The 27,839-nt window shown below is 41.3% G+C and overlaps 1 protein-coding gene across 2 annotated transcripts in view; it reads right to left on the bottom strand.

Moving 5' to 3' along the window:
• Positions 1-21,355, bottom strand: part of ZMPSTE24 (zinc metallopeptidase STE24) — a 50,162-nt gene extending 28,807 nt beyond the window's left edge. The window contains exons 1-4 of one of the 2 annotated variants that reach the window (XM_082388691.1): positions 21,126-21,352; positions 18,989-19,135; positions 11,111-11,197; positions 9-125 (exon numbers count right to left, since the gene is read on the bottom strand). In XM_082388691.1, coding sequence (XP_082244817.1) covers positions 9-125; positions 11,111-11,197; positions 18,989-19,135; positions 21,126-21,248 — 474 coding nt within the window. In that variant the 5' untranslated portion in view covers positions 21,249-21,352. Of the gene's footprint in view, positions 1-8; positions 126-11,110; positions 11,198-18,988; positions 19,136-21,125 lie in introns of both variants that reach the window. The other variant, XM_082388692.1, reaches the window with a different exon arrangement.
• Between the last annotated feature and the right edge of the window lie 6,484 nt (positions 21,356-27,839).

The raw sequence follows: 27,839 nt of genomic DNA on the forward strand, positions 1-27,839 counted from the left end.
TATTTTACCTGCTGATTGAAACCATGTTTTTCTTCTATCACAAAAGTATTATAAAGACTCCACGGCAAACCAGTCAATGCACTGAAAAGTGTAGCCAACAGCAGAAACACCAAGGACTGAGTGATCTAAACACAAGAAAAAAAGAGGCAGTTTTTTAATATTAATTCGTTCTTCAAATGAATTATTAGGGAACAAATCAACGAGTATTTGCTGAGTACTTACTATAACTCAAGCAATGTGCTTGATTCTACGGGTCATACAAGGCCTGAAATATCACCACTACCCTCAGAGTTTATTTGCAAGATAGGGAGGCAATAAAACACTTCCTCTTTTATTACATGGGCACCATATGAAAGTTAACTGAAGTCATAGAGACAAAATGGTTAAAAGAACTTAAATTGAGCCACATATGCTGGTGAATTCAAGAAAGGCTTACAACGCTGATGAGAAATGGAATGCTACTCTGAAGAAAGAGATAAATTAGAGAGATAGAAGAGGCAAGGAGGAATTCCACACAATTTGCAAAAGCAAGGAGAGAGAAAAGAGCACCTTAAAAGTGAAAGATGACAAGATGATGGGCCTAGTTGGGACCAGGCAGAGAAACATAATGGAGCATCAGGAAAGCTGGGCCAGGGCAGGTGGGGCAGAGTGTGCTAAAGTTTTACCAGAGCCAAAATTCAAGAGAGAAAATAACCCTCTAGAACTCCTTTAATTGCCTTAACAACAGGTCCTTAGGAGATCAAAAGCCAAGAACTGCCTCATTTTTCTTTACAAATATCTTTTCCTATGACAGTGGAGGATGAGGGCTAATTGGTATGAAGGAACTTGTGGGGAGGGGAAGGCAATGAAGCAAATAAAACCCTCGCTCTCCCTCCCACCACGCCATCACTCTCCCTCTTACTCCCCAGCGTAAAACTGAATTCTTTTAAGTGTGAGTACACCACCAAAGCATATTTGACTTGGTAGTAAAGATGCAGCCACTATGTTTCTAAACATAGGAAGAGGGAGAAGGGAAGAGGAAGAAAGGAGATTTGTCTGGCTACAACATGCAGGGTGGTTTATGCCAGCATTTGTCCCCAAATGGGAAATGAGAAATTTTTTAAAAGTAGATTCCAGGGGCTTCCCTGGTGGCGCAGTGGTTGAGAATCTGCCTGCCAATGCAGGGGACGGGTTCGAGCCCTGGTCTGGGAAGATCCCACATGCCGCGGAGCAACTAGGCCCGTGAGCCACAACTACTGAGCCTGCGCGTCTGGAGCCTGTGCTCCGCAACAGGAGAGGCCGCAATAGTGAGAGGCCCGCACACCGCGATGAAGAGTGGCCCCCGCTTGCCACAACTAGAGAAAGCCCTCGCACAGAAACGAAGACCCAACACAGCCAAAAAAATAAATAAATAAAATATATAATAAAATAAAATAAAAAAAAGTAACATAGGCAAGGAGAGAGCCCGTGAGAAGGGCTAAAAGCCTCCTTAAAAAAAAAAAAAAAAAAAGTAGATTCCAGGACCTTCCTCAAAACTACTGAATCGGAATCCCATCTTCAAAAAATACAACCATATTGTATAGATTGTTTGAATACCTGCTTTACTCATTTAACATATCACGAACATCTTTCTATATCAATAAATATAGATCTACTTCTTCATTGCTAATGGCTCCATTACACATATTTCCATTATAGCATTCATTCCAATGCTACAATGAACCCCTTTCATTCATTCCCCATAAATTCGTAAAAGTGAAATGTCTGGTGTCAAACTTTTAAAAGATTTTTGATACATACTGCCAAGGTGTCCTCTAGAAAAACTATACTAGTTTTCAGTCTGACAGCAGCATGAGACTAGTTCCCTATCCCTCAACAATTCTGTCCTATGATTCTTTTAACTGTTTTTTCCCCAATATGATATGATAGGCCAAAACAAAGAAAGAAGCACAACTCCTAGATTCTTCATTGTTGTATTAAAACACATTTCTTTGATTGTCAGTATGGATTTATATTTTTCATGTATTTTATAATCATACGAATTTCTGCCTTTGCCCATTTTTCTGTTGAGGTACTCAATTTTTTCTAAAGTGTTCTTTCGGGACTTCCCTGGTGGCATAATGGTTAAGAATCCACCTGCCAATGCAGGGGACACGGGGTCGAGCCCTGGTCCGGGAAGATCCCACATGCCACGGAGCAGCTAAGCCCGTGCGCCACAACTACTGAGCCTGCGCTCTAAAGCCCGCGAGCCACAACTACTGAAGCCTGCGTGCCTAGAGCCTGTGCTCCACAGCAAAAGAAGCCGCCACAATGAGAAGCCCGTGCACTGCAATGAAGAGTAGCCCCCGCTCACCGCAACTAGAGAAAGCCCGTGTGCAGTAATGAAGACCCAACGCAGCCTAATTAATTAATTAATTAATTAATTTAAAACTCTAGATCATATTAAAATTTATAGTTTCTTCAGACTCACAGATTTAGAGAACGAACTTATGGTTACCAGGGGGAATGAAGGGGGGAAGGGATAGTCAGGGAGTTTGGGATTGACATGTACACACTGCTATATTTAAAATGGATAACCAGGACCTACTGTACAGCACAGGGAACTCTGCTCAATGTTATGTGGCAGCCTGGATGGGAGTGGAATTTAGGGGAGAATGGATACATGCATATGTATGGCTGAGTCCCTTTTCTGTGCACCTGAAACTATCCCAACATTGTTAATTGGCTATACTCCAATATCAAATAAAAAGTTAAAAAAAAATTTATAGTTTTTTTTTTGTTTAAGTATTGTCAATGTATCTTTGTTTATATTTAAATACTCAATTCATCTAAGTCTTTTTCTTGGAGGATATAAAATTGGAATTTATTTTTTTCTCAGTTGTCCTAAGAAAATTTATAACCTATATATTCCTCACCAATCTGAAATGCCACCTTTATCATATACCAAGATTACATATACTTAGTTAGGCCTGTTTCTGGTACCAATACACTATTTAAGATTTATGATACATTTTAATATCTAAAAGTTACCACTCATTATTTTACTTATTCAGAATCTTTCTGGCTATTCCTCTGTCTTTAGTCATTCAGATTAACTATAAAATGTTTTATCATGTGCCCTTCACAAGCTGCTCTGGGATTATAACTGGGCTCTATTCTTTTTTTTTTTTTTTTTTTTTTTGGCTGCATCGGGTCTTAGTTGTGGCACGCAGGCTCTTCGTTGCAGCATGCGGGCTTCTTTCTAGTTGCGGTGTGCAGGCTTCTCTGTAGTTGTGGTGTGTGGGTTTTCTCTCTCTAGTTATGGCACAGGCTCCAGAGCACGTGGGCTCTGTAGTTTACGGCACACAGGCTCTCTAGATGAGGTGCGGGGGCTCAGTAGTTGTGGTGCCGGGCTTAGTTGCCCTGCAGGATGTGGGATCTTAGTTCCCTGACCAGGGATTGAACCTGCGTCGCCTGCATTGGAAGGTGGATTCTTTACCACTGGACCACCAGGGAAGTCCCTCTACTCTTTTTTTTAAAGTTCATAAATCTCTTCCTTAATAATTCACTGAAGAATTGTGATAAGGCACTGATCATCAAGTTTAGCATTCTGCACAGAATCTACCATTTTCTCCTTTTGAAAATCTAGATTTTGCTCACCTGTAGTCTTCTGAAACATTCTCCATTCTCCCTAGTTTATCAACATATGCCATAAATTCAATTTCCTTCTGCATGCTAACACATAAATCATCTACGTCTGGAGCCTTGAATTAATTTAAGACAACTTGATTCCTTCTTAATCTCACTTACCTTATGCATAAATACCATTTTTAAATGAATAATTCTATCAATAAACCATTTTTCTTCTTAAAGAAGATGAACAGTAAGTCTAATTCCCCAATCAGTAGGCTTATTCCCTCCTTAAAACACTAAGATTCCAAGAGTGTTGTAAATTATTTTGCCTTAAACAGTAAAACAGCCTCTTAAATGGTCCCCCTGCCTAATATCAATCCCTCCCCTTTCGATCCATCCTACATACACACCAGATGAATCTAAAACTCCACTTCTCTACTTTAAAAGCTCGTAATGGCTCTATAACAGGGGCCCCCAACCCCCGGGCCACAGACCGGTACTTGTCTGTGGTCTGTTAGGAACCAGGCCGCAGAGCGAGAGGTGAGCAGTGGGGGAGCGAGCGAAGCTTCATCTGTATTTACAGCTGCTCCCCATTGCTTGCATTACCACCTGAGCTCCGCCTCCTGTTCAGATCAGCTGCGGCACTAGATTCTCATAGGAGCGCGAACCCTACTGTGAACTGTGCATGTGAGGGCTCTAGGTTGTGCACTCCTTATGAGACTCTAATGCCTGATAATCTGAGGTGGAGCTGAGGCAGTGATGCTAGTGGTGGGGAACGACTGCAAATATAGATTATCATTAGCAGAGAGGTTTGACTGCACAGAGACCATAATAAATCAATTGCTTGCAGACTCATATCAAAACCCTATCAGTGAGTGGCAAGCGACAATTAAGCATCAGGTGGCAGGCTTTATTGTGGCAAGTGAGTTGATGTACTTCAATTGTACAGCTGCATCTGGTGGCAGGCTTTAAGTCAGAATCCGACACATTTTAGTCTGCGCGTGGCCCGCCCATTATTTTATCCACTTCCATCCACGCCTCTTTCCCACACTGTGCACTTGTCTCAGCCACAGTTTTGGTAAGCCCACAAGCTAACCCTAGCCAGGATGAGTAAAAAAACAAACATCACTGGAGAGCTTCTTTGAAAAGGGAGAAAGACCCAGTGATGAGACAGCAGAAGACTCTAAGACTGCCAACAAAAATAAAGCTACATTTAAAAGAAAATACCAAGAGTCCTACTTAAATTATGGGTTCATTGCAACAGGTGATTCACATTCTCCAAGCCCGCTTTGTATAATATGTGGCCACCGGCTATCCAACAAAGCCATGAAACCTTCAAAACTGCTTCGCCACATGGAGACCAAGCACCTGCATTGAAAGACAAGCCTTTGGAGTTTTTCAAAGGGAAAAAACCATGAGCACGAAGAACGGAAGCAATTATTGAAGGCCACCACGTCATCAAATGTGTCTGCACTGAGAGCATCATTCTTAGTGGCTAACCGCATGGCTAAAGCTAAGAAGCCCTTTACTACCGGTGAAGAGTTGATCCTGCCTGCTGCTGAGGACATTTGTCATGAACTTTTAGGAGAGGCTGCAGTTCAAACGGTGGCACGTGTTCCTCTTTCAGCTAGCACCATAACTAGATGAAATAGCAGAGGATATTGAGGCACAATTGTTAGAGAGGATTAATGAGTCACCATGGAACGCAATCCAGGTTGATGAGTCTACTGATGTTGACAAGGCAGCAATGTTTGCCTTGCGATATATTTCTGTGCGATATATTTTTCAGGAGGATGTGCATGAGGATGTTATGTGCACTTTTGTTGCCAACCAGCACCACAGCTGTGGAACTATTCAAGTCTTTGAACGATTACATATCAGGAAAACTGAATTGGTCATTTTGTGTCGGTATATGCATGGACAGAGCGGCTGCCACGGCTGGATGGCTTTCTGGTTTCACTACTCGGGTCAAAGAGGTCGCTTCTGAATGTGAATCTACGCACTGTGTCATCCATAGAGAACTGCTGGCTAGCCGAAAAATGTCACCTGAGCTTAACAACGTTTTGCAGGATGTGATTAAAATTATCAACCACATTAAAGTACATGCCCTTAACTCACGTCTGTTCGTGCAGCTCTGTGAGGAGATGGACGCAGAGCACACACATCTTCTATTTTTTTTAAAAAAAAGTATTTTTTTTCTTTATTTATTTGGCTGAGTCAGGTCTTAGTCACGGTGCGCGGGCTTCTCTCTAGTTGTGGCACACGGGATCCACAGCGCAAGGGCTCAGTTGCCCCGCGGCATGTGGGATCTTAGTTCCCCGACCGGGGAGCAAACCCACGTCCCCTGCATTGGAAGGTGGATTCTTAACCACTAGCCTACCAGGGAAGTCCCGCGCCTTCCCTCATACACAGAAGTGAGATGGCTTTCTAAAGGTAGATCACTGGCCAGAGTTTTTGAGTTAACGAGAGCCGCTCCAGAGATTTCTTTTAGAAAAACAGTCACCACTGGCCGCACATTTCAGTGACACACAATGGGTCACAAAACTTGCTTACTTGTGTGACATATTCAACCTGCTCAACGAACTCGATCTGTCACTTCAGGGGAGAACGACAACTGTGTTCAAGTCGGCAGATAAAGTGGCTGCATTCAGAGCCAAACTGGAATTATGGGGTCGACAAGTGAACACTGGGATTTTTGACGTGTTTCAAACATTAGCAGAGATTTTGAAAGAGACTGAGCGAGGGGCTTCTTTCTCCCAGCTGGTGCATGATCACATATCTCAGCTTTCAAAAGAGTGTGAGCATTACTTCCCAACCACAAAAGACCCCCGAACTGGGAAGGAATGGATCTGTGACCCATTTGTGAATAAGCCATGTGAACTAACTTTGTCTGTGCTAGAAGAGGATTAACTGCTTGAGATCGTAAATGACGGTGGCCTTAAAAGTATGTTTAAGACAACTTCAAATCTCCATACGTTCTGGATGAAAGTCAAGGTGGAATATCCTGAGATTGCCACAAAAGCACTGAAAAGCCTGCTTCCATTTCCAACATCCTGTCTTTGTGAAGCAGGGTTTTCTGCGGTGACAGCAACCAAAACGAGATTACGGAGTAGATGGACATAAGCAACACACTTCGGGTGCCACTGTCTCCCGTCACCCCCAGATGGGACCATCTAGTTGCAGGAAAACATGCTCAGGGCTCCCACTGTTTCTGCATTATGGTGACTTGTATAATTATTTCATTATATTTTACAATGTAATAACAATAGAAATAAAGTGCACAATAAACGTAATGCGCCTCAGGGGTTAAGAATCCGCCTGCCAATGCAGGGGACACGGGTTCGAGCCCTGGTCCAGGAAGATCCCACATGCCAAGGAGCAACTAAGCCCGTGCGCCATAACTACTGAGCCTGCTCTCTAGGGCCCGCAAGCCACAACTACTGAGCCCACGTGCCTAGAGCCTGTGCTCCGCAACAAGAGAAGCCACCGCAATGAGAAGCCCGCGCACTGAAACGAAGAGTAGCCCCCGCTCGCCGGAACTAGAGGAAGCCCACGTGCAGCAACTAAGACCCAACATAGTCTAAATAAATGAATAAATAAATTTATTTTTTTTAAAAAATGTAATGCTCCTGAATCATCCTGAAACCATTCCCCACTGTACCCCCACCCCATCCATGGAAAAATTGTCTTCCACGAAACCAGTCCCTGGTGCCAAAAAGGTTGGGGACCACTGCTCTATAAGACTGCAAACTCATTATGCTTTTAAAGATTTTCATAATCCAACCCCAAAATGCTACTTTTCACTACTCTTCTCTAAGACCCTTCTACTCCTAACACACAACTGTGAGCTGGAGTTTAGACAGGTGACTGCGTTAAGGAAGATACTCTAGCTGGAAAAAGGAGTTGTGACAGTCACACTGGGGAAGTTGGAGAATACACAAACTTCCAGGAGTTTTTCTCAGAAGATCTCTAATTCTAATTCAGGAAGGAGAAAATATCCTAGGAATAAGATCTACTGGGTAGTGAGGGGAAGGGGTTTTGACGCATAGCTTCTCAAAGGCAACAAGATCTGGGCTCTAGCCCTATCAGTGAACACTTGAAGACTCCAGGACACAGAACATTATAAAGTGCTGCGCCATGAGGGCAGAGTGATCCAGACCAAAACATCCTGATGGCACAGTTCACCTCTTGTCTGAGATGAACCTACTCATTCCATCTTATATGCATAATGTGGCAACAGAACTCTGGAGCATCCTGAGTCATTACGTCGATTACCCGCTGAAAAAGGATGGGCCAAATATCACTGTCAGAACATAAGGACACTGATTATGAGACCACTTGTTGGTAGTTTGGAAAGCAGAAAGTCCTGCCAAAAGACACACTGCCTATGCCTAAGGACAAGCTGAGGTCCACTTAGTTTTCTTCTTTTTTTAGTGAAGAAATTGGTTTTAATTATATGAGAAGTAGATGCTCATTGCTGAATTTTCTTAAGAGATAAGCAAAAATAAGGAAATAAAAATTGCCAAAATTCTCTCCCGAGAAAACCACTTTTGGAATTTTGGTATATACTATTTCAGACTTCTTATAGATGTGGAATATGTGCACAACGACATGTGTACAAGGATGGGCACGAGTGTAGGCAATTAAGAAAAATTGAACCGTACTTCCCTGGTGGCGCAGTGGTTAAGAGTCCTCCTGTCAATGCAGGGGACACGGGTTCGATCCCTGGTCCAGGAAGGTCCCACATGCTGCGGAGCAACTAGGCCTGTGTGCTACAACTACTGAGCCCGTGTGCCACAACTACTGAAGCCCAAGCACCTAGAGCCTGTGCTCCACAACAAGAGAAGCCACTGCAATGAGAAGCCCATGCACTGCAACGAAGAGTAGCCCCCGCTCGCCACAACTAGAGAAAGCCCACGCACAGCAACGAAGACCCAACACAGGAAGGAAGGGAGCTGGGGGAGGCGGGGGGAGGAAGGAAGGAAGGAAGGAAGGAAGGCAGAGAGGGAGGGAGGGAGGTAGGAAGGAAGATTGAACCAATCTAAATGTTCATCACCAGGACACTAGTTATATTAAGAATCTGTATGGATATTCACACACTTTTACTTACTTATGTTGCTTCATAAGTGACTTTTCCATTCAATAAGTTGTATGAAATAACAGCACAATAACATTTTTTCCCTGACTGGCAAAAGTTAAAAATCATGTATATAAGTACCGGTGAGGATCCAGGGAAAGGGTATTTTAGTGCTTCATACATTATGAAAAAACAAAAACCAAATAAGCTGTTTCAGGTGGGAATTTGGTCAGCTGTTTCCTCTGTACCATGTACATCAGATTTGAATTTCTTTTTCTTTTTTTTGGCCGTGCCACACAGCATGCAGGATCTTAGTACATCAGCTAGGGATTGAACTCATGCCCCCTGAGTGGAAGCGTGGAGTCTTAACCACTGGACTGCCAGGGAAGTTTCTAGATTTGAATTTCAAGTCCAGTGTTATCATCTTCCATTTCTTTGCTACACTTTCATCTTTGTTGGCCAATTCCCTCTTTCAGTGATCCATCTTTGTAAAATGTCATGTGGATTTATAGCTGGGAGACCAGGAGGCAAGACGACTGCACGCTCTGATTCACTGAATAGCAGATGTGCAGTGACCAGTCACCAGCAGAATTTGAAAAGAGTGACATGATTGGTCACTGCATGAGCATCTGTTATTTGCACAGTGATTTGTGGACTGAAGAGCTAGCAGGGAACTTGTACTTTATGCAGTTATGCATGTAACATACTGTGGTAACTGAAATTTGAACCTGCTGAGGGACTGGTGTTATTAACTAAACCATGGTAAGTGAAATGTGTGTATATCAGAACTGTGCAGAGTGAGGACTGCCAGTACCATGCAGCCATTAAAGAAAACAAAGATCTATATAAACAGACAGGAAGAGATCTCTAAAGCATTGTTAAATACAAAAATAATGTATCAGAACATTATATAAAATGTCTCATTAACGTAAGGAATATTTTTATATGTATGTATATAAATTGGGTTTATTCGTTCAACAAATACTTATGGAGTACCTACACCGTGACTGGCATTGTTCTAGGCACAAGTCACAGCAGTGAAGAAAATATGTAAGGTCTCTGTCCCCTTGGAGCTTAAAAGTCTTGTCAGGGTGACAGATAAAAAGTAAACGAATAAACAATAAGATAAATGCAAATAGTGGTAAGTGCCTCTATAAAGAAAATAAAATAAGGTGATATGCTTCACTAAAGAGTGACAGGGGGGAATTCCCCAGCAGTCCAGTGGTTAGGACTCCACGCTATCACTGCCAAGGGTCTGGGTTCAATCCCTGGTTGAGGAACTAAGATCCCACAAGCCAGGTGGCTCGGCCAGGGGAAAAAAAAAAAAAAAAAAGAGTGACAGAGGGATGCTATTTTAGATGAGAGTGGTCAGAGAAGGCCTCTCTGAGAAAGTGACATTGAAGATGGGAACTAAAATAGGAGCCAGTCATGTTTATACAAAACCACCTTAAATTGTTTATGAAACAATACAGAGGACATGCAATTAAACTATAACAGCGCATATAGCAGGTCAGGACAGAGTCTGTGAAGATACAGAGATATCACAGGAAGAAGAGGTCTTAAAGAGTTTGGCTCCTTTAGAAAACGGTACACAGAAAAGGGATACAGGATGAGCTGAATTAAAGCCCAAGGTACCTACACGTATAGATAAGACCCATCATTTCAAATAAACAATCAGGAAGGAGAGAACAGACTTGGCAATTTCCAAGAAAAAGTCAAAAGCAGTGTCCCAGCATCCATTATAGGCAGAAAGTCTCAGGTCGAAGGCTTTGATTCCAATAACTGGTATTCCTGGAAGAGTGGGCAGTCAACTCAAGCAGCTCAGTGGAGATTCTAAGAGGTATACTCTCTGTCTCTGTTGAAAGTATCTGCTAAGCATGTGTGGCACAGGGTATCTGCTTAGCGTGAGTTCAACATAGTTCATGCTTCCCCTTTCATAGAGTTGTTCCCAAGAAGCAGCTGCCTACCAGAGACTACATTACCCAGCGCCCTTGCATCTGAGACTAAATGACTGGCTCACCAATGAAATGTGAATGCAAAGGACAGGTATCACTTCGGAGCCAAGGGAGTTAAGAAGAGGATGTACTTTCAACACACTCTTATTCCATCTGCCTGTTGGATGCAGAGAACTTAGGGGCACTTAGGGAATGGCAGAGCCATATAAGAAGAGACTGGGTCTCTGACTTACCACATAAAAGGATGTCACCTGCTGACACCCAAAATACTCACACTGGGCTATTATGTGATTAAGAAATTAACTATTGTAATAAGCCATTGAAATTCTGGGGTTTGCTACAGTAACTTGCATTATGCTAACACAGGTCAACAAGGACTGCAGAGACAGAGAAGCCTAATAACGGTAGGAGCCAAAAAATTAACTTTAGTAGAAAGCTGGCCAAGGAAAAAGAAAGACTGACAAATATATGCTAATGAATGACATACCTCATATTCTGGTCCAAAGCCAGCATGGCCACAGAACCGCCCAGAGAGTCTCCAGAGATAAGGGATTCCTCCAAAGAGAAGAATAAGCTATAAAACAAAGCACATGTTGGTCACATTGAAGCAGTACTAGAAACTATCATATGAAAGTATGTTAAAAAAAAAAAGAGAGATCTTATTTAGGATAAAATACGCATTTAGACAGATACAAACCAATTGAGATACTAAGTTTAGACTGTTAAAAGGTTTTTGCCTGTACACTTTATATGGATGAACTGTATGATTTGCTAATTTACCTCAATAAAGCTGTTTAGAGAAAAAAAAAAAAAAACTTTTGCCAAAAGACCACAAAAGACCTTAAGAATCAGGAACTAAGCTTAGAAAGGCTAAGCAACGTGTCAAAAATCCCACAGCTAACAAGTGAAAGAAATGGAATTTGAGCCAGGCTTTACGGCTCCATAGCTGGCTTTTCCTTGAAAGGAAATAGCCTCTTGGTTAGGACCAAGTATTAGTATCGGTATAAGTAGAGAGTCATGTCCACCTACCATGTTGGGGGACAGAATGGGCTATCAGAGCCTTCTCTGGGTCAGGAAAAAGTGAATCCTGAGGTAGGAGTCAGGGTATCATAGGAGTAAGGCCCTTTCTCAGCACCACCCTTCGTCTTGGGCAGATAAAGCGAACACAGATATTCACCAAACCAACAAGACATATGAATGAGGGAGCAGCTCTTAAAATGTGAAAAGAATACATGCTTACAAAACACGACTTCTCACAACAGATACCAAGTTCGTGGAATCATTTTGCCCAGAGGAGTCAACGTACTGCTTCTTCACCTGTGGAGCCCCGGGAACACGATGATCACACTCCTTGGTTAGAAGCACAATATTTCCATCCGTTCAGACATGGTTCCTTGTGGCTTTGAGGGTTTTGGGCACTATCATATATTTCTTAGGTGTCCTTCCAATCTACTTTCCATTTTTATATATGTATCCATAAATAATAAAGTGGTTTACATATGCTTTTTAAGAATATATAAATATATATAAATATATATATATATATATATATATATATATATATATATACACACACATAGGGACTTCCCTGGTGGCGCAGTGGTTAAGAATCAGCCTGCTAATGCAGGGGACGAGGGTTTGAGCCCTGGTCCGGGAAGATACCACATGCCGTGGAGCAACTAAGCCCGTGTGCCACAACTACTGAGCCTGCGCTCTCAGCCCACGAGCCACAACTACTGAGCCTGCGTGCCACAACTACTGAAGCCCGAGCACCTAGAGCCCGTGCTCCGTAACAAGAGAAGCCACTGCAATGAGAAGCCTGCGCACCACAATGAAGAGTAGCCCCTGCTCGCTGCAACCAGAGAAAGCCCACACGCAGCAATCAAGACCCAACGCAGCCAAAAATAAATAAATAAATTTATTTATTTAAAAAAAATTTTTTAATGAATATATATATATATATACACATATAAATGACATCATATTGTATTTATCACTCTACAACTTACTTTTTACACTCTACATCTTTTTAGACCAATATATGGTGAGTTTTAACTTTATTTGGCATTATCAGCTTGTTCTTTAAAGTGTTTACATCAATTTACACTCCCACTAGCCATACTTGAGCATTCCTATTTCCCCACAATCGCACTCATACTTGATGCTATCCATCTCTTAGACTTTTACCAGTATGCAGGGGATTGATGCAATACCATGGGTCTCAAATATGGTCTCTGGACAGCAGCAGCAGCATCGCTGGGAATATGTCAGAAATGCAAAGTCTCAGCCTCCACCCCAGAACTACTGAATCAGAAACTGGAAGTGGGGCCCAAGAGTCAGTCTCCAGTTAAATGTGATGTACACCAAAGTTTGAAAATCACTGTTTTAATAGACTGCCTTTTTAAAGGCCCCTTAACTCTACATCCGGCTATTTCCACTTTACTTTAACTAACTCAATCTTGGATATAAACTGTTTTCCCAGAAGACATGCTTTGGCACCACTGTATGTGGTATATGCTCCACTTGTTGAACTAATGGACTTGGGATGGCATTTCCTTCATCCTATTCTCAATACTAATAAATAATGCAGAATTAAGGATTTATAATGCTTTGGGGGAAAGGCTGGAACACCTACTATTAAAAGTCCAGCTTTTTTTTTTTTTTAATTTATTTTTGGCTGCATTGGGTCTTCTTTGCTGCCCGTTGGCTTTCTCTATTGCAGCGAGTGGGGGCTACTCTTCGTTGTGGTGCGCGGACTTCTCATTGCGGTGGCTTCTCTTGCTGCGGAGCATGGGCTCTAGGCACTCGGGCTTCAGTAGTTGTGGCTCGCGGGCTCTAGGGTGCAGGCTCAGTAGTTGTAATGCACGGGCTTAGCTGCTCTGCGGCATGTGGGATCTTCCTGGACCAGGGCTTGAACCCATGTCCCCTGCACTGGCAGGTGGATTCTTAACCACTGCGCCACCAGGAAAGTCCCAAAAGTCCAGCTTTTAAGTATCAAGGGTACCTTTAATATGAACTTTGAATGCATTTATGAATGCATTTGGAAACTGCTATTGCAAACTTGCTTAGCATGCTTTGGGGAATGAAAAACAAAACACGGTGAACAGTAAAGTTTCTCTGTATTTATAGGATGTCCTGTAAAAAGAACTAATGATGCCTACAAAAACAAGTCCTGTGCTTCCACATATATTATTTCACTAAAGTCTTGAGAAGCAGGCAGGGCAGGGAGCATAGTCATCTCGATTTTACAGATAAGGCAACTGAAACTCAGAAATGTTAAAGTAACTTGCCCAGAGAAACCCAGTGACTAAGTAATTGCTATGTGTTGAGTACTATACTAATTGCTTCATTTCATTATCTTACTCAGTCCCTGCCACAAAACATATGAAATATGGTTTAATATCTATCTTCTTCTCATCTTAAAGAGGAGAAAAAATGAGACTCAAAGAGGCTAAACTGCTGACTCTGAAACAAGCAGAAATTGGAGAAGTTACAATTTGAACTTTTCTACTCTGCCCTACTCTACTCCCCAGCCATTCCATTTCTTGAGAGGGCTCTTTATTGACACCTATGAGATATGAGGAAAGTTTGTCTCAGAAAGGGGGGACATTTTATCTCTACGTGCTCTGTCACATTTGTGTGAACAGTGGCATCTGTAATTGGTCACAAGGGCCTCTTATGTTCCCTCAGGTAGAAAGAACCATGGCAAAAAAAAAGTCTAAATTAATCTTTGCACTTGTTCTTTGTGACCAAAGCTTACAAACCAATTAATTTTAATCAACACAAAACAGGAATTAATGAACTTGTTTTCAAACAGAACAGGATTTCAAAGTAACACAAAATACTTCCTATCTAATGGCAAATGTAGTTTACTAATTCCCCAAGGATAAATTTAGCACATTCATGTTGCAGTCCTTAGAGTTTCAAGAATGGTTTCTTCTGTGTAATTTTAAAGACTCAGAAGAGCAGAGTTTGAAATTCAGTTCTCCTATTTAGCAGTGAGTGTCACCTGGCCATTATATGGGCAAGCCATTTAATTTCTCTGAGTCTTTGCTTTAACCACACTAGTCTTAGTATTCAATATTTGTCAATGCAAATTTTGTGACTAACTAGACAATTTTGTAATCATTTAACAAAGCTACAAACAGCCAGTTACTTCTCTTTAAGTGAGGAAACAATTATGGTAGCCAATCTCGATTATTTTTACGTCTGTATCTTCGCCATAAGCTTCTTTGCCTTAAATACCTTGCTGCAAACATTTTCACTGCATAACCAAATGGCTGTAAGGAAATTCTGCTGTGAAAGATAAAATAACTGGTTGACAGTTTTGGGGTTGACAGTTTGGTTTCAACTGGTTAGCACATCCTCCAGTTAGCGATGTTATTGATGGCTTTGTTGAGCTGACAGATGATTTGCCCCAAGAGTTGGTTTCTTACTTTGAAACACACTACTTTGGAGGAGAAAGAGGTCTCGAAGGTGCAGAGGTGAACCCACATTTCCCATAGAGCTTCGGAACATCTATCAGTGGACATATGACTACATACCAAGAATGAACTATGGTATAGAGGCTTTCACAACGCAATACAGAGCTCAGTTACAAATATGCCTCCTAGTATTTGAAAACTGATACTTCTCTTAACAAAGGAAGAAGTTTTAGCAAAAAAGAAAAAGTGCAATGCTGAACGATGAGACAAATCAACAAGAAAAAAATTGTATAAAATACTATGAACAGAAGACTTGGAAGACAAGTGCTTAGGTACAATTCACAAAATAAAATCAGTTATTTGCGCATATTGTCATGAATCCACACACATTTTAAATGTATTCAAATGTTTTGTATTTTGCAATAAAGTCTTTTTAATTTTGTTATTCATTTTACGTGTTTATGTCCTTTTTAATGTCCCTCTTTTATTTGTCATTATTTTATCTTTTACTGCAAAATTGCCTTACAGTCAATTGGTTATGTGGTGAAAATGCTTGCAGCAAAGCTGTCTACAGCAAAGATGCTTACGGTGAAAGTACCTACAACCTTATTTTCAATTTAGGAATCTTTCTCTTAGTGGTACTGAGGGACCTAAAAGAGTTCTGGAGGAATTATGACAGAGCATTTTTGAAAAAAGAATATAAAATCAAGCCATGCAAAGACATGGGAGACTCTTAAGTGCATATTACTAAGTGAAAGAAGCCAATTTGAAAAGGCTATAAACTATATGATTCCAACTATATAACATTTTGGAAAAGGCAAAACTATGGGAATGATAAAAAGATGAGTTGTTGCCGAGGATTAGTGGGAGGCAGGGATGAATAGGCAGAGCACAGAGGATATTTAGGACAGTGAAGCTATTCTGTACGGCACTGTAATGATGAATACAAGTCATTATATTTTTGTCCAGACCTATAGAATGGAAAACACCAAAGGCGATGATAATGTAAACTATGGATTTTGAGTTATAATGATGTGTCAGTGTAGGTTCATCCATTCTAACAAATGTACCACTGTGACTCGGGACATTGACAATGGGAGAGTTCTGCGCATATGTGGGGGCATGGGGTGTATGGGAACGCTCTGTACTTTCTGCTCAAATTTGCTGTCAACCTAAAACTGCTCTAAAAAATAGTTTATTTTTTAAAAAGAATATATACCCATTTTTCATTAATATAAACTTCTGGATTCTATTCATGTTTATATCACTTTATATTGCACTATTTTGTAGCCCTTAAAAATTTCAACAAGGGATTTCCCTGGTGGCACAGTGGTTGGGAGTCCACCTGCCAATGCAGGGGACACGGGTTCGAGCCCTGGTCCAGGAAGATCCCACGTGCCAAGGAGCAACTAAACCCGTGCACCACAACTACTGAAGCCTGCGTGCCTAGAGCCTGTGCTCCGCAGCAAGAGGAGCCACTGCAATGAGAGGCCCGAGCACCTCAACGAAGAGTAGCTCCCGTTCGCCCCAACTAGAGAAAGCCTGCGCAGCAACGAAGACCCAATGCAGCCAAAAATAAATAAATAAATAAATAAATTTAAAAAAAAATTCAACAAAATATAACAACTTATTTTTTTGCCTAATGAAATAAGTAGAGTATGGTGGTTTGGCTCAGTTAAATATATGATAGATATGTAGAATTAGTTACATTTCAGAATGACAGAATGGTGCTGAATTTTAAACTGTTTTATAAATGAATAAAGAGTATTAGATCTGTCTTTAAATGTTTATTACATGTTCCAGTTATTTATTGCTGTTAGTAAACCACCCCAAAACTTAAAGTAAATAAATAAGTAAAAGAGTTCTGGAGGAATAGTGATGATAATCATGCTTATGATGATAAAAAACACAAAAGCCAATGCTTCTGGAGCACTTACAGCAGATCCAGCACTATTCTAAGCATCCTACATATATTAACTAATTTTCAATCCTCTCACCAACACTATGAATGAGGAACTATTATTAACATACGATTTTTTTTTTTAATATAAAAGCCTCAGTCATTTTTTTTTTTTTTAATTTATTTATGGCTGTGTTGGGTCTTTGTTTCTGTGCGAGGGCTTTCTCTAGTTGTGGCAAGCGGGGACCACTCTTCATCGCGGTGCGCAGGCCTCTAACTATCGCAGCCTCTCTTGTTGCAGAGCACAGGCTCCAGACGCGCAGGCTCAGTAATTGTGGCTCACGGGCCCAGTTGCTCCGTGGCATGTGGGATCTTCCCAGACCAGGGCTCGAACCCGTGTCCCCTGCATTGGCAGGCAGATCCTCAACCACTGCACCACCAGGGAAGCCCACCATACGATTTTAACAGAAAACCGAGGCACAGAAATGTTGAGTGACTTGCTTGAGGTCTCATAGGTGGTATGGTACAGCTGAGACTCAAACTCAAGCCACCTGAGTTCAGAGTCAGCTCTCAACCTCAATGCCATGCACTTTCAATTGTTCTTAGGGGTAGAAAACCAAGAACTGGTGTGCGGTGGCAGGGGGAATCTTACTCATTTTATGTGTAAAGCACATATGTATATGTGTATATATATACATACAGTACAGAAACAGACATACAGTATATTTCTGGTATTAAAATTTCATGGAGGGGCAACTAGGAAAATTGGCTAAAAAGGCACCAGGGTCAGGGGCCAGGGGAGATCATGAAAAGAAGACTGAGAAACATGGCTCTGTACTTTACAGCCTCTCTTCTTTTAGCATGGGAGAAGACTGGCCCTGTTTTACTAAGTAAAAATTATCTGTCACTCATTATTTCATTCAACATATATGAATTATGTGCTTATTGTATGTCAGGTACTAGGTATAAAATGATGAACAAGACTTTAAAGTACCCTATCTTTAGGGAACTACCAGTCTGTCAGCTAAACAGGCAAATTCAATACAATATGCTAAGTACTCTGATAGGAATAATGATGGGATGCTACTTTATCCAGACTTGAGGGATGGGGAAGTTTCAAACGGTTTCTTAGAAGAGATGATGTCTCAGCTGGATCCTAATGGAACAGTAGGGATTTATCAGGCCCCAGTGAGAGAGTGGAGACGAAGGGGGAGAGGAAGGGCACCCCAGACAGAGATACCAGCATGTGAAAAGACTCAAGGTCATAAGAAACCAAGCTGGGTATGAGATGGACAATAAAGACGCGGAAAGAATTAGGGGGAAGGAATAAAAAGATGAAGCTCAAGTAAGCAACTGCCAGGTCAAAAGGACCTCATAAAGCATGCCAAGAAATTTGGACTTTACCCTGAAGGAAACAGCGGGCCAGCAAAAGGTTTTATGTAGGAGAATAACATGATCAGAATCGTGTTTCAGGATTCCTTGGGCTACAATGTAGAGGATAGGTTACAGAGTTGAGAGGCAGAAAGAGGAGCTGGGATTGCTACAAGAATAACTTACAACAAAAGGTTCTTTTTTGAGACTTCCCTGGTGGTCCCATGTGTAAGACTCTGCACTCCCAATGCAGGGAGCCCAGGTACAATCCCTGGTCAGGGAACTAGATCCCACATGCCTCAACTAAGAGTTTGCATACTGCAACGGAAAGATCTCGCACGTTGCAAGGAAGATCCGGCACGCAGCAATGAAGATCCCACGTGCCCCAACGCAGCCAAATAAATATTAAAAAAAAAAAAAAAGGTTCTTTTTCATACCTTGCCTCAGGGTGACAGTTACCATATTCTACAGTTTTCAACTGCCTAAACAGTTATGTTTCTGCCTCTTTTGCTCCACACTCATTACCATCAATAACAAAGGTTAAGAAAGCATTCTGGGATTTGTAGGTGTGGTACCCTCTTTTGTGTCACAAAAATACAAAAATGAAAATAAACATTCCAAAGTATTAAATAAGTTGACAGACTGTCTCCCCAAGAAGTAAATTACTCACGGTGCCTTCAATCTCCGAATAGAGTCCTGACCAGAAGCTGAAAGTACTTTTATCCAGCTGATACAGTCGAGATTTCTCAAATGTTTCTGAATCCATGATCTGTCCTAACTCCAGTGGTACATGAGTTGTTGTTTTATATATCCGTCTCTGAAATATTTTGAAGAAAACACCTTAAGGAAACAGTCAAGCCAACTCATTACTTATTACAATAGTCATTTACGATCAAACTTTGAATGGTTTATAACATTAACTTGTCACTTAAGCCTGTTGAATTTGCTTTATACATACACAAATACTGCGTTTGATGAAGTACACTGACCACTAAAACAACTCGTGCAGGAAAGTAAAAGCACGAGAAAACCTGCAACTAGTTGACTAGGTGAAATTAAAATCAAAGCTGTCACACACTTTGGTATGCACAGGTAAACCAAAATTGTAACATTACAAAGAGTACTACTCATTCCAGGTATAGCATACATCCTATAATATAGAAAACAAATTCATGGACAGAAGGAAGTAAATATGCTAATCATGAGTTTTAACAGTTAATGTGGCTAGTCATTAAATTTGATTCTAGAAGCCAAATTAAGGGAAATTTGAGGAATGACAGAAACAGATCAGGTCTTCAAGAAAGACAAACTTTCTCATTACACCAAATTCTAGAAAGTAATTTCAGCCCATGGTACATAATACAGAGAACAGATACCAAACAATATAATGGACAGCATTTTCTACAATGGTTTTACAATAAATCTCTATTCTCTATTTATTATTGGATATCTTACCAAACCCTTGATAAAGGGCATTACATTAAAGCATAACTGAAGAAAGAAGACATTATTGAAAAGTAGTTTCTGTAACTAGGCTTATTATTAAGGTAAGACAAGTAGGTAGATGTTCAATACCCCATCTCCAATTTAGACAGTACATACTGTGTGCTTACTTTCTGCAAAGGATCTTCTCTAGGCCTACAGCATTCTGTACCAACGAAGCTATCTTAAGAGCTAATCAGAGAACCTAGTGTTATACAGCTTAACATCTCTTTGAATATCCTGGACTAAAGAAAGAAATCTAGATATAACCCAGACAATGACAGATATAGAAAATTTTTTAATTTTCAATTTAAAGATTCATACAGAATGTAATCTGAGAGGAGAAATTTGCAGAGGAAGAAGATTGTAGTACTCAAGGAAAGGTTCCAGCAGTTAAAAAAAGAAAGGTTTTCCTAACCATTCCAGTTGACTTGATTCAGTGCCAACACAGAAGAAAACCATTAGTGAAAGACTGCCATAAAGTGGTCAATTAAACTTCAAATCTATCTCATTTAAAAGTTCAGATCTCAGAAATTCCCTGGTGGTTCAGTGTTTAGGACTCCTGCGCTTCTACTGCCCGCCAGGGTGGGAGAACTAAGATCCCGCAGGCCACATGGTGCGGCCAAAAAATAAATAAATAAATAAATAAAGTTCGTATCTCTAATCCATCAAACTGTTAATTGTGATTATCTCCAGGGAACTGTTATTAAGTAACTTTCACTTTCTACTTTACTGTTTAATTGTTTGAATAAAAACAATAAAGAAGCTTTTAAGAAAATGTTCTTTGGGCAAAAACAACATATACACTTTTTTTTTCTTTCTTTTTTATTTTTTAAAGGGAAAAGAGTTTAGGTCTTTGGAAGGACTGAGAAATCTTCATTTTCAGAAAATGGCTTCCCAGTGCTGTGGTTGAGCATGACACAAATATCATGGGGAAGTTGTGATTCTAAAATTTTAGCACCTTCTTTCTGAAGGTTTATGAGTTGCTGCCAAAAATAAAGGAAGTAAGTCTGTGCCCGAGAATCCTTAGGAAGCTGTGCGGCAGGTACAAGAGCTCAGGCCTGAAAAGGCGGCAGCCCTGCCTTCCCTTTCACCAGACCCTAAATGGCCTGGGGCCCATGATCACGTTGCGGAAAACGTCCTGAGACACCAGATCCCCTCAAGGCCTACCCCATCATCGGGCCAAGTTAGGAGGCTCAGTAGGGACCCATAAGGTCGAGGCCGGTGCTGGGGCCGCAGCAATCATCCAGGGACTTGGAGTCGAGACCGAGGCTGGCCTAGAGCTGGCCGGGTGTCGGGGTCAGGTGGGCCCTGTCTAGGCTCACCTGCCGCCGTGATAGGAAGGTCTCCCAAAGATACACTGTCCAGGAGAAGAGCAACACGGCCCCGAAGATACGCTTCTCGGCCGACATGTCCCACATCGCGTCCACCGACGCCCACATCCCCATGACCACCCCGTTCCGCCGGCTCCTTCAGCGTGCGCTGGTGCCACACCGACACCCGTCCCCTCAGAGCATCCCCGCAGTGTCACAGCAATATCCGTCCCTCCCGAGAGCCCTTATACCGACACCCGTCCCATCCCACTCCCTCGGCTCAGCCCGCAGTGTTACACAAACACTCTTCCCCCGGCTGACGCTCCCTAGGGCCGCCTAGTGTCTGTAGGAACAGGATAAGCTCCGCCTTCCTCACTTCCGGCCCACAGTCCGAGTCCCGACCTCCGCCAGCCCCTGCTTCCCTGAGCTGCGTTGCACCGACATTGTTTCCCCTCCCCTCCACGGCGTGTTCCTGCCGAGGGTCCGGCTTCCCTCCTGGGCCTGACAGAGCCGCGGACTCTCCGCTTTCTAGCCTCCCGAGTGGCAGTTTCTTCTCTTCGTTCCGGGGCTTGCCCTGGCTGGGCTGCAGCCTGCGCCGGTCTTTCCGCGGTCAGGACCACTGGTCTTCGGGCTAAGCGGGAACGGACAGAGTGGGCCGCCGCTCCGGCCCTGAGGTAGCTGGGAGGAACAGCAGAGGAGCCGGCTTCCCAGGCTCTAGAAATCATTCCTCTGAACTGGTGCTACTCAGACTGTGGTGTGTTCATCCCTGGGATACCTTAAGACTAAAGTTAAGAGCGGGACTAGGCATTATAAGTGTGTTTTGGCCTATATTGGGCTGTTCTGAATTCAGGCATATTAGAGAGTGGGTAATGAGTTTTGGTTTTGTTTTGAACCCCTCGTGCAGCTTGCAGGTCTTAGTTCCCCCACCAGGGATTGAACCCGGGGCCACGGTAGTGAAAGCCCAGAGTCCTAACCACTGGACCGCCAGGGAAGTCCCATGGGCAACATTTTTTGTTTATTGAAATGGCAGGCAGCATTTTTTTTTTTGTCCACAAAACCAAAGAATTGATTAATATTCTAACAAAGCTACCAGTATTATCATACATTAATGTGAGTAATATTTCTCGGCACCGTATCTACTAAAACAAAAAAGAAATGAAAGTGAACCCTGCTTATCTAACAGTAAGAAATAGTCATTCAGATATATGAATTAATAGGTGGAGAAGCCCCATCTATCTCACTGAGAGATGCATTTCCAGTAGAATTTTACCTTTTACGTTTATGTATTATCAAATTTGTAATCGTGTCAAAAGAGCAGCTACATGTTAAAGGTAATTGCAAAATTACTCAGTTAAGAAGAATTCTTTCTAATATGTAGAGCCATACAATTACAGGAAAAAATTTTACTTTAATACATACATATTTTTATTGCAAAGATGTAATCAATAAAATGTTTTTCAAACATAAAAATTGTTACATTTGGATAACATTTTATGGGGAAGTGGAACATAAATATAAAGGAACAGTGTAGAATTATCGAATGTTAAAGAGCTCATTCATGTACTTTTAAATGGGTGATGGTTATTCAATCGTTATGTAGATTCTGTTGGACACACTATGAAGAATGATTTAACAGTTTTATCTTAAATTGTCATTATTTACAATTTGCCAGAATTTACATCCATTGCAACTATTTCAATTTATGATGGAAACTTTTAGATAGCAACTTAAAAATATGAGGGGATAAACATTTTTTCAGAATGCTCACTTGGACTATCACTGCTATGTCCTCTTCAGTCTTGTCTTCTCCTGTCTGGGTCCATCCAGCCTGCTGCAGTTAGTCCAAATCCTCACAAAGCCCCTGCCACCCAAACTGTGTAGCTAAGGGCACAGGTTTAGAGTCATTGTTTACGTTCTAGTCACAGCTGCACCACATATTAACAGCTTAACCCCTCTGTGCATCACTTCCTCATCAGTAAAATGAGAATAATAGTATTTACCCCCTCACACTGTGAGGATCAAATGAGAAAAATCACATAAAACTCTTAGTCATGTGTCTGGCTCTGAATAAGTGCCCAATAAAGATTAGCTACTAGCTCACCATAAGTGGGAGAATTGCACCATAGTTGATCTGTCACCATGTGTCTGAGGAGATAAGGGATCAGGAAGCTGGTATGAGTTTTCTAAAAGTAAAAACTGGAATTCACTCATTTATTCAACAAATACTGTGTGTCTGTTAAGTACCAGACAGGGTACTTCACTGTGACAGGGTGCTGTCACTGCTGGGGATATAGCAGTGAACCAAAGCCCCTTCCTCTCCTGAAACTTAATATTCTTAGTGGGCTGGGAGTGGATGAGGAGTTGACAGATAAGAAGCATATATGTAACAGTAAAAGCAGAGGAGGTGATAAGTGCTGTGAAGAAAAAGCAGGGAAAGAGGGATGCAGTGTGTTGGCAGGGGCACTGTAAGATGGTCGAGGAAGACCTCTCAGGTTGTTACTCAAAGACTGGGTCACCTCTTGGTTGGTATCGAGCCAAAAAACACAACCAATGAGAATTCCCTGGCGGTCCAGTGGTTAGGACTCCGTGCTTTCACTGCCGAGGGCCTGGGTTCAGTCCCTAGTCAGGGAACTAAGATATTGCAAGCCGCGTGGCACAGCCAAAAACAAAAACAAAAACAAAACAAAAGACACAACCTAGCCAAAGAGTGGGAGGAGGAAGGATTTACTACTTGCAGCAAGTAAGGAGAACACCAAGGATCTTTCCCAAAGCAGTGTCTCCCCGAACAGCAAAATTGGGGAAGTTTAAGCATATTCATGAAGGAGCTTGAGCAGAGGAGAATTCAGCATAGAATTGGGGCAAAGGTTGCCAGAGCCCAAGCTCTAGTTGACTGAAGTCATGAGGGTCAGAAAAGGTCAACATCATCATTCTTTAGGTTCCACCAGTTTGGGATCTTTGCATGTAGTTACCATCCTTCACCTGGGTGGGGACTTGAGTTCCTGAAGAACAGCTCAAAGATATGTACCAGATTGCTACAGGACTCTGTTTTAGCGCTGAACTATTGTTTCTTTTCTTTCTTTTTTTTTTACTGGTGTATAGTTGTTTTATAATGTTGTGTTAGTTTCTACTGGACAGCGAAGTGGAGTTCCCTGTGCTATACAGCAGGTTCTCATTAATTATCTGTTTTATACATATTAGTGTATATATGTCAATCCCAGTCTCCCAATTCATCCCACCTCTCTTTTCCCCCCTTGGTGTCCATACGTTTGTTCTCTACGTCTGTGTCTCTATTTCTGCCTTGCAAACCAGTTCAACTGTACCATTTTTCTAGATTCCACAAATATGCGTTAATATACGATATTTTGGACTATTGTTTCTTGACTGCTTTTCCTTTGTTCCTGCCTTCTTTTGTTCCCTTAAGCTCATTAATTACTGAGACCTGTTCAAGGGCAAGCATTGTGGCCAGGCTTAGATCACAAAATGGCTTAGGCCTAAAATGGCTTCTCTTATATCAAGAAAGCCATGCCTGGTTCTTTTTCTCTGAGGACCCCTACCCTATCTGCTTACAAGATTAGCTGACATTTGAGTACAGACCCAAAGAAAGTAAGAGAAGAAGCCAAGGCGTGTGGGTCTGGGAAAAGTGTGCTATGCACAGTGAACAGCAAGAGCAAAGGCCCTGAGGTGTGACAATGCTTAGCATATTTGAGGAGTAGAAAGAGAGTGGGGAAAGAGTGGAAAAAATAAGAAGGAGGGGTATGCAGATCATGCCGTAATGCATAGTCTTTTAGTTAAGAACTTGACCTTTACTCAGAGGGAAATAATAAGCCATTGAAAGGTTTTGAACAGAGAAGTAATATGATCTTTTCAGCTACTCTGTAGAGAATAAATTGAAAGGGGACACAGATGGAAGCAGGGAGTCCAGTTAGGAGGCCAATTCATAAATCCAGGTGAGACATGCTGGTGGCTTGGATTAGGGTGGTAGGGGTGGAGGGAGAAGGGAATCATGGAAAGTGAGTAATAACTTGTTCCCCTTTGCAGAAAGAGAGTGTTAATAGATGGGCTGGTCCATGTGGAGACTGACATGGGAGCCTCAAAACAGGCTATTGTCAGGGTTTTGCCAAAGAAGAGGATAAGGATGCTCCTCCCTAGAGTGGTGGCCACTGGTGTAAGGTAGTTCATCTACCCCATCTAACCTGAATGATAAAATGGCTCTCAAACCCTTTCCCTATTTTGCCTTGATTCTCTGTTTGCCAAGCATCCAAGATCTCTTAATTGATGCCTTGGACGTAAGTGATCTGATCTCAAGAAAAGAATGACCCCCCACTAGGAATGAATACTTGGTATCAATCTCTTATGATTGTGGTGAGAATCACATATATTTTCTGGGGAATTGAGGGCCAGGAACAAGGTGACCCCAAAACCTTGTAACTCAGATTGGGACTTGAACCCACGGTCTTTTTTTTTTTTTTTAATTTCTGAGATACACATTTTAAAGTAATAACTAGAATTATGACTTATAACATTATACCAGAACATATAAGATTTTTAGAAATTTCATGTAATGTCTGAAACATTTATATTAACATATTTCCATACAAATAACCCAAAGAAAGTTTAGTATTAGTTGTTTTTTTGTTTGTTTGTTTGTTTGTACTGCAGGTTCTTATCAGTCATCAATTTTATACACATCAGTGTATACATGTCAATCCCAATCGCCCAATTCAGCACACCACCATCCCCACCCCACCGCGGTTTTCCCTTTTGGTGTCCATACGTTTGTTCTCTACATCTGTGTTTCAACTTCTGCCCTGCAAACCGGTTCATCTGTACCATTTTTCTAGGTTGCACATACATGCGTTAATATACGATATTTGTTTTTCTCTTTCTGACTTACTTCACTCTGTATGACAGTCTCTAGATCCATCCATGTCTCAACAAATGACTCAATTTCGTTCCTTTTTATGGCTAAGTAATATTCCATTTTATATATGTACCACATCTTCTTTATCCATTCGTCTGTCGATGGGCATTTAGGTTGCTTCCATGACCTGGCTATTGTAAATAGTGCTGCAATGAACATTGGGGTGCATGTGTCTTTTTGAATTACGGTTTTCTCTGGGTATATGCCCAGTAGTGGGCTTGCTGGATCATATGGTAATTCTATTTTTAGTTTTTTAAGGAACCTCCTTATTGTTCTCCATAGTGGCTGTATCAATTTACATTCCCACCAACAGTGCAAGAGGGTTCCCTTTTCTCCACACCCTCTCCAGCATTTGTTGTTTGTAGATTTTCTGATGATGCCCATTCTAACTGGTGTGAGGTGATACCTCATTGTAGTTTTGATTTGCATTTCTCTAATAATTAGTGATGTTGAGCAGCTTTTCATGTGCTTCTTGGCCATCTGTATGTCTTCTTTGGAGAAATGTGTATTTAGGTCTTCTGCCCATTTTTGGATTGGGTTGTTTGTTTCTTTAATATTGAGTGGAATGAGCTGTTTATATATTTTGGAGATTAATTCTTTGTCCGTTGATTCATTTGCAAATATTTTCTCCTATCTGAGGGTTGTCTTTTCATCTTGATTATGGTTTCCTTTGTTCTGCAAAAGCTTTGAAGTTTCATTAGGCCCCATTTGTTTATTTTTGTTTTTATTTTCATTACTCAAGGAGGTGGATCAAAAAAGATCTTGCTGTGATTTATGTCAAAGAGTGTTCTTCCTATGTTTTCCTATAAGAGTTTTATAGTGTCTGATCTTACATTTAGGTCTCTAATCCATTTTGAGTTTATTTTTGTGTGTGGTATTAGGGAATGTTCTAATTTCATTCATTTACATGTAGCTGTCCAGTTTTCCCAGCACCACTTATTGAAGAGACTGTCTTTTCTCCATTGTATATCCTTGCCTCCTTTGTCATACATTAGTTGACCATAGGTGTGTGGGTTTATCTCTGGGCTTTCTATCTTGTTCCATTGATTTGTGTTTCTGTTTTTGTGCCAGTACCATATTGTCTTGATTACTGTGGCTTTGTAGTATAGTCTGAAGTCAGGGAGTCTGATTCCTCCAGCTCCATTTTTTTCCGTCAAGACTGCTTTGGCTATTTGGGGTCTTTTTTGTCTCCATACAAATTTTAAGATTTTTTGTTCTAGTTCCGTAAAAAATTCCATTGGTAATTTGATAGGGATTGCATTGAATCTGTAGATTGTTTTGGGTAGTATAGTCATTTTCACAAAATTGATTCTTCCAATCCAAGAACATGGTATATCTCTCCATATGTTGGTATCATCTTTAATTTCTTTCATCAGTGTCTTATAGTTTTCTGCATACAGGTCTTTTGTCTCCCTAGGTAGGTTTATTCCTAGGTATTTTATTCTTTTTGTTGCAATGGTAAATGGGAGTGTTTCCATAATTTCTCTTTCAGATTTTTCATCATTAGTGTATAGGAATGCAAGAGATTTCTGTGCATTAGTTTTGTATCCTGCAACTTTACCAAATTCATTGATTAGCTCTAGTAGTTTTCTGGTGGCATTTTTAGGATTCTCTATGTATAGCATCATGTCATCTGCAAACAGTGACAGTTTTACTTCTTTTCCAATTTGTATGCCTTTTATTTCTTTTTCTTCTCTGATTGCCATGGCTAGGACTTCCAAAACTATGTTGAATAATAGTGGTGAGAGTGGACATCCTTGTCTCATTCCTGATCTTAGAGGAAATGCTTTCAGTCTCTCACCGCT

The sequence above is a fragment of the Balaenoptera borealis genome, assembly GCF_965194805.1.
Source record: "Balaenoptera borealis genome assembly, chromosome: 1".
Lineage (NCBI taxonomy): Eukaryota > Metazoa > Chordata > Mammalia > Artiodactyla > Balaenopteridae > Balaenoptera > Balaenoptera borealis.